This window comes from Taeniopygia guttata, chromosome 3 (genome assembly GCF_048771995.1).
Source record: "Taeniopygia guttata chromosome 3, bTaeGut7.mat, whole genome shotgun sequence".
Lineage (NCBI taxonomy): Eukaryota > Metazoa > Chordata > Aves > Passeriformes > Estrildidae > Taeniopygia > Taeniopygia guttata.
The window spans coordinates 31,400,917-31,413,263 of NC_133027.1; the positions used below are offsets into that span (position 1 = coordinate 31,400,917).

A 12,347-nucleotide genomic window follows, 5' to 3' on the forward strand; every position below is an offset into this window, starting at 1 on the left:
TAGTTATTCTATTGCTTTTTCCCAAATGAAGCCCAGAGATTTTTGCTAGAAAGCCATGCATCTTTGTGTATGCCCTAGCTCTACTTGTAATACCAGAATTTACCAGTTATGCTAGCCAGCAAAATACCAGACATTAATTCCTCCTAACTGGGAGCTGGATGCATACTGGTTTGGATGCATACGCTTATAAATGTTGGACACCTACAGGTGCAGTCTCCCAAAATCTTATGTAACATTCTGGTGAACTTTGTACATTACCCAGGCATAGTAAGGATAGTTGCAGTACAGCTGTAGTGTGCAAAAATTTCCAGTCTTAGATGTGTGACACATACATATCTCTCCCTGGAGAGAGATGAGAACGCTTGGCCTCCCCTCATAGGCACTGTTTCAGGTGTCTATATTCTAATGAAATGGAAGAAATGAGAATTTCTTTTTAGTTTATACTGCATAAAACACTTAGAAAGGTATTTCAGCTCAGCAGTTGTGAAAAATAATGATGAAAGTCACATAGATTATCAATCTTTATGGGATGTTGTTTACTTTTAAAAAATCATATGGTTAGACTATAATAGCAAACTTACCATTCAGATCAGATCAATTGTCATAGTAATGTCTTTGATTTTTTTCCTTGTCAGTAATTAACTACTTTTAGAACCAAGTATAACAAAATCTTTCCCTATAATCCAGTAAATACATTTTGTAGTGATGTGAAAAAAAGTAAACATTAAACCATAAAAAGACTGAATAACAGATGGCTCTTGCAGTTAAGCTAGTTCAGTTTTGTATATGATGTTGCCTGTTTTGCCTTTGTATCATAGAATGGTAACATAGGTGTGGGAATTACTGAGTTGTCTCGTACATTTAAAAATTCAAATAGGTAAGAAATGTGTACAGAATTGACTAAGTGGGATTTTTGTACAGGATTTTCCATCAGAGGTGAATTAAAATTGTTTTTAAATATAGTAGTCAGATTTGTAGTTAGGCTAATCAAGTAATGTCTGCTTGTTGCAATTTTTTTCTGTTATTATTTATTTTGGGAAGTGATATATTCAAAAGAGTCTTGAAGACATTTGTTGAATTGATTTCTTATTCATCAGATTTGAAGAGAAAAGGCTTTTGAAGATTTGAAGAGAAAAGTAGCTTTTTTCAGTATAACTATAGACAGCTGTCTAGAAATTTCTCTTTTAGTAAAGCTTCAAACCTGAACATAACTGGTGATATATGAATGGATGATGGTTGAAGAGGAGCTGGGTTTACACTAAGCCTTTCTTGGGGATGAGGAATGGGCTGCTGGATTTGTTCAGTCTTTCGTTCTTTTCAGTGTTCACAAAACTTTTTTGGAAGTTTAAAGATCAGACATGAAGCATGTAGGTGGCTAATTTGTAGGATTTAAAGATGGGGCCATGTACCTATTGTCTTGAATAATAATTTCGTGTGCCCTGGTCTCCTTTTCCCCATTTTCGTTTTTGACTTTTCCTCCAGATTTCATCAGTTGTGAGGTCTGCTTAATTCTGGCAGGTTTTTCCAGCTTTCAGTACAAAAGAATATCATCATAGAAAAGATGCAAACCAGGTTTTGTTGAGAAAGATCCTCTGTCGCATCCAAGAATTAACAAAACCCAACTTCATTACATATTATGGATTAGTATCAAGAGTAGTGTAGATATTATGTGTTGTGCATTTACTGAACCTTTCACCCAAACACATAGATATCTAATGTAAACTTGGCTTGAAAGCTGAGGAATTACCCAATAATTGCATGTCAGAAATTACAGCTGTTGATTAGTTTCAATAATTTTTTCAAAGATCTGTTAATGGTTCAAAATCAATATTAAATAATAATATAGGTCTTTGTAAAAACAGTCATTATCACTCTCTTACAGAAGCATCTGTTGCAATAAGTTTCCAGCGGAACTTATTTGTCCACTTCAACAGTTTTATATATATTTTTATATATATATAAACACATATGTATGAATATATATAAAATGTTAGGAAAAGCTTTTTATTAGGAAATCATTGCCCAATTTTCAAGACCATGGCACTTTTCCTTTTTTTTTTTTTTTTTTGTGTTTCTTCTATTCCTAAGTAAAATCTGCTAAAAATCTGCTAAATATGAGTGTTGAAAATATTTGTTTGAGAATAGTAATCTCTACTTTAAATGTCTCCCAAAACAGACTTAATTTATCAGAGAACTGCATATTCCCACAATAATGGTAATCTTTTTGATGGATTTTTTTTTTAACTAGAAGATTTCATGGTGGATTTGTTATTTTATATCACTTTTCAAGATGACTTTTTTTATTAGTGTTTGCATTGGGCCAATTACAATAGATACTCTTTGGCTAAGGAAAGTAAATATTAACAGAGTACCCAATGATTTAATGTGGACTATGCATCTAGATTGCAGGTCTAAAGAAAATAGTAACTTTTTTCCTAAAATCCATAGTAGTTTTTAATTTGGAAACATGCATATAAATTCTGTCAGTCCTCTGAGCTTATGAATAGAAATTTGGCTTAGAAAGAAAATTTTTAAATTAAATTCAACTCTAGTACATGTTGTTGCATCAAGCTAGTGGCTCCAGATGTAATTGAATCTTAAATTACTCACAAGCCATTATTTCAAGCTGCCCTGTTTAGAAATTTTAGCTAAATAACACCTATAGTGTATCAATGAAATGCATCATTTTATAATGACATGAAGTGTGAAACACGTTGAACAACTGCTGCTTTATCTGTTTTGTAATATTTTCTCTCTTCTTTTTTTTTTTTTTTTTTTTTGCCATAGTACTTCATGGGATTCCCTGCTTCTTTTAAAATTAGCATGTTTCCATGAAGCTTACCTTTAATTTCATATTTACAACAATAGGAGTTTCGGAGCTTGGTCTTTATGATTGTGTTGAAATGCATAAAACTGCAGGCTTAATTCAAGGGATATTTCATATCATAGTCATATTTACCATAGGCATAAATATGCATTAATTTTACCATCTTGCTGGCTATAGTATGTGTTTGCTTATAATAAAAATAGAATAGATGGCTGATTATCCTCAGTTTGAAAGAATAAGAAACAAAAATCCGATGGCTGATTAGCTTTTTTGTTTGTTTCTTTAGGATTGTCATTTCAAAAACCTTTGAAGAGCTATGAGTCAGAATTTATGTTTGGCCAAACACAATATTTCAAATGAACGTATATTTTTGATTTTCCCTAAAGGGTGACTGGTTATTCTTCCCATAAACCAAACTGCATTAAATCATTATCAAACCTTCACTGCTTTTACATGTATGATTTTGCAGCTTCAGAAGCCACAAAACCCAACACGAAACAAACAGGCATCTTTCGTTTTTTTCCTAAAGCAGTTCTCCATTAATTAGTTCATGAGACATGAGGTTATTAGAAAATTGTAGCCGTTCTATATTATTTGTTTCATTATGAAGAGCTCTGAAAAAGTAATTCTGAATTTAAAAGAAACGTATCACAGAACGAGGTGCCATACTGAAATGAACTTGTTGAAAGTGTAGCTATTACATGCATTTTTTAACTCACATTTTTTGAGACATGCAGTCTTATCAGACTATCTATCTGGGTGAATGCTTCTCATTTCTTTTTATGTTTTCATTTGCTTATCATTGGCATAACCCATGTCATCTAATGCTTCATAACTATATCTGTTTCACTCACCACCCATCCTGTCTGTGCAGTGAGCTTCTTATGCTGCCCAGAGCAAAGCGAGGAAGAAGTGCAGAGTGCCTACATACCATCAGGTAAATACAGGAGTGTGGGAATCACGAACACATCTGGTTAGTTCTGCGTACTTTGTGTGCCCAATGTTTTCCCATGGTGGTATTTAGTCCCAGTATGTAAAGAACTTCCAAGTACATTGTGATCCAGATGTCAGTTGTTCTTTTTTGTCTGTTTTAATTTAGATTCAGATGTGTCTATTTGTTTTTGAACCTCAGTAGTAAGGATTAAAGGAGTTGAAGAAACTTCGGTTTTGCAGTTTTATTTTGTGGTAGATTTTATATTTAGTCACGAAAGTCCTGATCTCCCAATGCATGACAGTATTGTAATAATTTCAAACATTATTTTTTTTAGTTGGTTTTGTTTTCTTTTATTTGCATTTTTATGTTTGTATAACAGCCATGCACAATTAAACAATCTTTGCTTGTTGTGACTCCTAATCTCATGCTGATTTAGTCACTTGCAGGGGAATAAATACTGATGTACAAGGGCTTACTGGAAGTCCCAGATTTGAGGAGTTTTGTACTGGTTTTACATCCAAAAATTTCTCTTTATCTTTGATCCACATGTAAACTTTGTAGTTTGGGCCCATCTTCAGTCTTCATTAATTGCTTGTTCCAAAGCTAGAAGCTCCCTGTCTTACCACTTTCCAGTGTTGTGAAACTAAGCGGGACTGAAATATCTTTATCTAAAAAATCGAAGTCTGCTCCCCCACCTTTTTTTCACCATGTCTGTTAACCATGTTAAAAATCCATGACATTGTGTAGAACATCTTTCATTAACATAAGTAAAAATGTAGGTTGAAGTTAAAGTAGTTAACCATTCAAGTAATTCAACCAGGTAGTTATCCTTTGTCCCTTCAGGATCTGGGTGTTGATGAGAGTTTTGTGTCAGTGCTAAATGTTTAAAATCACCAAATGTAAAACCACATTGTCTAGTGCTATTATTTATTTTTTTAATTTAGGATTTTCTCTTACAAAGTACTGTTTATTTTTTTAAATGACTTGGCTTGCTTTAATTTTCATCATCAAATTTGACGCAGTATTGAAGATGCTGTGATGGGATTTTATTCTAAAGCAGAGTAGTATAAAAACTAAAATAATAAATATGTAAGTTTCAAAAAAAAATCTGCATCAGTGAAACTGTTAAGTTTTTATTATCAATAGTAATATTTCATTCTTGTACTTCAGCTAAAAAGGCTTTTTCCTCAAGATTTTAATTTTAGGGTTTAATAATTTATTTAACTTATTTTTTGTCTGGTTATTGTTAGATAATAGCAATTTTTCCTGCCTCTTCCCTGTCCCTTTTGCTCCATCTTTTATAGCTTCATCCTGCTCCTGCCCCCAGCCCTGTACTTTCTCCTTTTCCTCTTAAAGATTACAATTGTTATTATAATTTTTCCTGACATTGCTTGAGGTCTCAATTAATGAAGTAAATACAGCATTATATACTTCTGGTGCACTTTGCCTAACACTTTTACAAATCTACCAAACCAGTTCTGGTCGCAGCAAAAAGTTGTGCGCAACTTTTTGCAAGTTGTGTCCTTTTTGCAAGGACAGCAATAGAGTTAGGTAATAGCTACGCTGAATTTAGAGCCTACAGCACTTCCTTGCCTTTTTCTTTATTCCATTTATTGTTACAGTATTTTTGTGATCAAAAAACCCCAAAAAATTCACCCTTAAAAAGTAGTAGTAGTGGTACACTATGAAGCAGGATGGTACTTATACAATACAATGTATTGAAGATGAATATAAAAGCAAAAGATGACAATAGATTGATTTTTTAAAATTTAACTCTGAGCCTTATACACCCCAATTCCAAATAATACCCTGAGCCTGGCAATATACATTCTTGAAAGAACAGTTTTGAAAACAGTTTCAGCAAAAATTTGTTCAATGCCATCTTCTGTCCTTTCTTATTTCTAGTGACCCAACATTTATTCATGTTAGAAATTTTATAAGGCTTTATCATTTGTTTCCTAGGCAGCTTGCTGAACAGGTTTAATTAGTCCTAGAGACAGCTCCAGCTGGGAAAGAAATGTTAATGGTTTCATGTTAAATGAAAGAAATTTAGTAGTCCAAGCTACAAAGTTAAGATATATGGTGAATTTAATGCACCAATTTGGAATATTAGTCCTAGCTATCCATCCTGTTGCTCTGTATACAATTATTAATAACTAGAAATGGTGGAAAGGTGTGTACATGGATTGCCCCATTCCCTGTCTTAGGTCACCCCTGCTTTGGTAATATCTGCTCATATGCCAGGATTGGCCTAATGACAGCCATTCCTTTATTCCTCCTGTGCAGTGTTGCAGTGACCTCTGATAGAGAATTCAGCAATGGTGACCACTAAACCCATACAAGAAAGGTCAAAGCTACTCTGTTAAATTTATTATTCTGTCTGTGGCACAGCCAGGTTTCTAATGTTGATCCTGCTGTGTTTTGGTCCAAGGCTTAACAGGAATCAAATGACCTATCAGGACAGATTGCTGCAAAACCCTCAAGCCTGCTGGTTCTTCTTCTAGTAGTTCCATAGTTGTGCCCTAGTAGGGCATGTGGAAAATTGTTAGAATGTTGTTACTAACCCTTAGCCATTAAATGGCCAAAATTCCCATTCAGCAGCCACTGTTCTGCCTTTAAATTTCTTTCTTGTTCAATGGATAGAGCTGGCTGATAAAATAAAAATTTCCTTCTCTAAAATCTATGATGATATTAGACAGTTGTCATGTGACACTTTAGTGCTGCTCTGTTGGCTGATGTAGTAATTCCCCTAGGTTTTTAAATTAGCTTATAATTAATAACATTTTATTATTGGTAAATTTTGAAGCTGGTATGCCACTTCCAAAAGACTTACACATTCAAAACACTTAGTTGCTAATACAGCCGTAATTAAATTTTTGATACTATATATCCCTGTTTAAGTGAAAATTTCATGCTTCGCTACTGAAGAGGTAAAAATCTCTGCAGGTCTAAGTAAGGCATCACTAAGAGAAATAAAGGGTAAATTTAATATAAACTTAAAACAGACTGAGTATTTTAAATAAAAGTAGCTATAAATGGAATATATATTACTTCCATTTCAAGAAAACATCTGAGTTGCACTAGCATTGCCATAAGCTCATGCACTTTATTAAGCAAAGGGTTAATACAAAATTTTTCCCCCAGATAGCTGTCACAGTACTTGAGAAAAACATAGATGAGGTATCTACTCCTACAGCTATGCAATACCACAGAATATTTTGCATTTATTTTATGTTCCGGTCAGTCTTGACTTGCCTTTACCTGTCTTTTTATTTCTGGCATGTTTTTGTGTTGTCCTGTGTTCTTTTCTGACCCACCACATTCCAGAAGTTCTGTTAGGCACTATAAAACATTACCACCCAAGATGCCTTTACTAGAAAATGGTACTCATTGGAACCTATACAGGTAAGAAGTGTTTAGAGTCCCCTTTAAGTAGTTAGCTTATTTTTTAAAAAATAAATAGACTTCCCTTGTTAAAGAAAAAAACCCAAAATGTTTCACATATTTTTGTGACTGAGAGATAAGGGATAAAATCCTGAAGTAACTTCATCTAGTTATTTAAATTAACACCAATGCTACAACAAAAACCTAAACCAAACTACTTTGTATTAGTTGGAGTTGTCTTCACTGTTAAAATTATATGTTGCATGTTTTTCTCTATTACATTATTTTGTTTGTGTATGAGATTTCTGTTACATGTTAAATTTATTTTCATTTTGTTTAAATAATTTTAATTTACAAAGCTCAACTCTTCCTGCATGTGCTAAGACCAAACCCGTGATTAGACAGGATATTTCACTCCTTCATGATTGCCTTAATTTACGAATATCGAAAATTGGAGATGATCTACTGGTTAGGTAAGACACTGAGGATTAATCCCCCCACTTGTTTGGTATCTAATATGGATTTGCAGAATAAATGAGCTTCACTGTAAAGGGATTTCACATGACATATAGTGGATCACATTCTTTTATGTTGGCTTAAAACTTACTGCTGTAAATAAGGATATAGCTTTATTGTTTGGTATTTCTCATTCCACTTTTCTTACAAGTGGATGCTGTTCTGTCTCATTCAGTTGTAAACATTTCAATGATATTTGCAAAAAATTTATCGCAGCCTTTTTTTTGCTTTTATTTTCTAAACAAATCTTGACACTATCATCCAGTCAACCCTTTCATGTTTTCCTTAATTAAATCATTGTGATTCAACATTTTCTGTAAAGAAAGCATTATTTTATGAGTTAATATCTAACATTGTATTCCTTTCTTTGTTTTCTTTTTCTTTCTCTTCTACCATTGGATGCAATGCACTGGCACTAGTGAACTGCAGCCCTCCCTTGACAGGGCTAGGAGTGCTAGTACCAACTGCTTGAGACCAGATACTAGTTTGCATTCACCAGAACGAGAAAGGTATCAAATAAAAACTTATGAATTTCTTGTCATCTGTGCTGGTGATCTTTATAAGTTTTGTTTTTCTTCATATGAGTATTCCACATTCTTGTACATTCTTGTCGATTTGGTATTTGTAGACATTTTTGCTCCTATATTCATGTATGTCATGTAAATTGCGTGTTGGAGTTTATGACTGCTTCTGGCTACTTCCTTTGTTTTAGTTCAAGCTGATGTTCATTGTTTACAAAAGTCCTCAGTATGCTGATAATAGCATTGCAGTGTTAAGTATTTTGAAACTACCACTTGGTTGTGAATCTTCATCATCATTTGCTAAAAAGCATTACATCTGTTTCTTGCTTGTTCTGTGGAATGCTAATAAAGCAGTGGCATAAATTAGAAAGTACAACAAAACTCTCACCCATTTCAAAGCAGAACTGTATCAATACCGATATGTTTTTTACAGAACAGCCACACATCATTGCTCTCTTTAATCTGCTGCATCTGCTTTTTAAAGGTGGATAACTGCATTAAGGTTTTTTCTCTCTGATATAGGTTCACATAAGTCTTAAGACATGTTTACAATTTAAACAAAATAGTATTTTGTCACATACATTGTGCAGGAATGTTATGGATGCTTTCTGTACTTTCACAATTACAAGAGCTTGATTCAAAATTTTATGTGAATCAAATACTACTGGTGTAAAAAAGGTGATTCCACAAAAGAACTTTTCATTACTACCCATGTTTTTAGCCAAGAATTATACCACTTCAGAGTGAGATTTTAGGCTCAATAACGGCACTAATAGTCTCCCTTTGAGTGGGAATAGGACAGAATCACATTTTAGGCTGTCCAGTACATGTTTAATTAGTATGGAAGTTAATAGTGCTTTTTTAATTGATACACAGTGTGGTGGTTGTAAGAGTTTTGTTATTTTCTTTTTTTGTGGGGCAGGATGCCTGAAGAAAGGCACTAAGGATGCATTTTCCTCTTTGACATGGTAGGGTTTTACCTAGTTTTTTGTTTATAATTTCCCTTTTCTTTCTCCCCACTTTCTGCTGCTCCTTGGTTGGAACTGTGCTTTTAGTTAAGTTATGTTCTTGTAGAGAAGTGGCTAATGTTCTGCTGAGGTATCTCTGATGGATCTACAGTAGTTTATTTCTTTATAAGTCTGAGCTCAAGACATTACAGATAATATGAACATGGTTAGTAAAAAAGCAAAAATAACCCATCTGACTTAGAGACGCTCAGAAATACAGATATTTTTATAGGTCTTTTAAGAAAATATTGTAACATAGTAATAACTGAGTGGGTACATACATACAGCTGCTTTCCTCTACAAGCAGTTACTTAATGTAATTGCATATAAATTTGAGCAGTGTGTTCTGTACTTACTTCAAGATGCCACCCATCAAGTTGAATATTCAATGAAACATTAACTGGCAATTATAAACTACCTAGTAAAAATTTTATACTCAAAACTATATCTGTCCTGATGTGAAGTAATTCTATTATGCCATTAGAATTCATGTCCAGCAACTTCTGGGCACTGTGCAGAATCTGCATCATTTTGCATGAGCAGAAGGATGTATATAAATGAAAGTGTTTAGTTTGTATTAATGCCCTCTGTTGCTACTAAACATGTGGTTTTGCCAAATAATCAGTGAGTCTGATCCAGAAAAAAACTTTTAGAAGTCCTTAATAGGAGATTTTGACTTATTATCCTTCATAGAGCAGAAAAGCTCTTCTTAAGGAAATTGATAGCCAACTTTTTCTTGATAATTTCATTGAAAATAGTAAAGTATGAGTGGCTTTGGCAGAGGATTTTTTTTCGTTTCTTGTGACAGAAGATTTTCCTATGCAGCCCAAATTTTGGAGGAGGATTTTATATTTAATATATAAACCCCATCAAATTAATCTTTTTGTTTTGGGGAACATAAATTTTAGATGATTTAATTCTCCTTTGTTGAATGTGGAATCTGCTTACACTTGAACATGAAGTTAGTCATCAGTTGCATGAGATGATAGAGGCATCCTTAGTCTGAAGAACACAGAATAAAGTTCAGGGACTGTAGAAAGCATTTTGGCTCCGTGCTGGACAGGATGAGAACAAAAGATTTAAAATACAGTAAGACAAGTTCACCTTAAGCAGTAGCAAATCTCTTTGGAAAGTAATTATAATGAAACACTGAACACAATAAAAATTACAATGTAATAGGCAATATGGAAAAGGTTGTTTCATTACTGGAGACTTAGAGGAGATGAGACACTTCTCAGGTCTAGAATTGTTCCAGCAAAGAGAAGCACTCTAAGGTTTTGTGAAGTCCAATCTACAGCCTTTTATCAGTATATTTGAGAGGCTTATGTTGAAAGCGTTGTTAGTTGTTTTCATGTTGTTTCTTCTTCCTTCTCCCCTACCTGAAGGACATTATAGATATTGTTTAAAAGTCTAGACTTTTATGCCTCTAAATACAGACTTCTAAATACACCATTGTATATTTTCTTTAACAAAATTAAGAATATATTTACCTATGGAAAAGGACTTCTACTTATTCCCCCTAACTTTTTGACTCAGAGTGTATGAATTAGATTCTATTTGAGAACAAGAGCTAAAATAAAACACATTTTTACGAAATGGTAGTGTTATAATAGATGGACAGTAGAGCCCTATTTCTCTTTGTCACTGATTTGCTGGAAACAACATCCTTGAACTTTATACAATGTCATTCATGTCATTTGGAATGGTCAGAGTAGTTACTGGTTTTTAAGACACTGCTTTGCCAGTAGAAGTCATTCTATTGACTCACTTATACTAGCAGAAAGCTACTCTCAGCTGTATATATGAATTTGTGATATGAAAGTCTAGGTGGTTTCAGGGTAGCAGAACCAAAGCAACGGTGAGGACAGAACTTTTCTCCTCCTGTAAGTTCCTTCATTTGACCAAGTAATGTCCATATAACCTGACTGGCAAAGTAACTTTGCCTTGACACAGGCCCGCTAAAGTTTCTTGTTAAATAGACTGATTTTGTACAGAGTTTAATCCTTCATATACTTCTCTTTTGCACAGTATACTCTAGGACATTCAAAAATATCAATCCCCCATAATAACTCTATGCAGTTGCACCATGCCTGTCTTTTGTTTTTCTCTTCCCACCATCTACCCTCTATTTATTCCAAGATGTTTTGTTGAATTTTGTTTTTCAAAATGATTCTGTGGTTGAAGTTCCTTTGATGATCTGCAAGGCATCTTTAAGTATATAATATGCCCTCTATTGCCACTAAAAGTGTTTTTCCTGCTACTACTTCATTATGCTTTGGGTTTTTTTCATTATTATCCTTTTCACTATGTCTCAAAAATTTTTTTTTTTCCCTTGTAAATTGGGTGCTATTTCTTTAGAATGGAGAAATTTCTTTTCAACACCCAGTCTCTGCTCAGGAGAACACTTAGACAAGAGGGGGCAGACTCGGAACTGATTTAGGAACGGCTTCTAATAATAGCACATTCCCTTAAGATTGCAATCAGTGATAGTTAATAATATGTAGTGTGGCTATTATTTACCCTCTAAATTTCTGCAGTTGCAAGCAGTTGCATGTATGTTAGCACAAGAACAGTTGCACTGATTGGTATTTCTGGTATCCTTTTGGCCTGAGGCATCATTAGTGGAGGTCTGAGCAAACAAAACTGAGGAGCATAGCCTAGGGATTAAGTCATGTACAAGGGTCAGCTAACCTGCAAAATACAGCCCCACAGGTGTATTCGATTTGCTCTGAGGTGCCTCACTGCAGTGGGAATCAAACCAGGATGTTTGCCATCAGTTGGCCACTACTGTCTAAACGAGAGATAAAGCTCAGCAATTACCTGTTACCTAATCGTAAACAGGTACCAGGGAGGTTGATCCAATTAAAGCTTGTCCTGATTTCATGTTGATTTTTATATTGCATGCCTTAACAGTTATGTCGAATATCCCTATTTCCATTTAAAATAATGTGCAGTGAAATAACTGTTTGCATTAGGTGTTTGACATGCTGTCTTTCTGGTTCTTTCCAACCACGTAAATCAACAGGTAGTTACATGTTGGTGTCGTACTGTGGCTCACAGTCATTCAGCATTCAATGAAAGAAAGCATGTTCTGAAAATTCCTACGGAATTACCTAGTTAATTCTATCAAATGCTCTTTAATATCTGTGGTGGATATC

The 12,347-nt window shown here is 34.0% G+C and overlaps 1 protein-coding gene across 44 annotated transcripts in view; it reads left to right on the forward strand.

The window, feature by feature from the left end:
• RIMS1 (regulating synaptic membrane exocytosis 1) overlaps nt 1–12,347 on the forward strand; it is a 364,651-nt gene that overhangs the window by 258,954 nt on the left and 93,350 nt on the right. For 29 of the 44 annotated variants that reach the window (XM_072926549.1, XM_041715055.2, XM_072926531.1 and 26 more), the window contains 2 exons: nt 3,702–3,764; nt 8,081–8,170. The exons of 11 other annotated variants lie outside the window; for them this stretch is intronic. In XM_072926549.1, coding sequence (XP_072782650.1) covers nt 3,702–3,764; nt 8,081–8,170 — 153 coding nt within the window. Of the gene's footprint in view, nt 1–3,701; nt 3,765–7,088; nt 7,167–7,504; nt 7,619–8,080; nt 8,171–12,347 lie in introns of all 44 variants that reach the window. 4 more of the 44 variants (XM_072926540.1, XM_072926539.1, XM_072926556.1 and 1 more) reach the window with 2 other exon arrangements.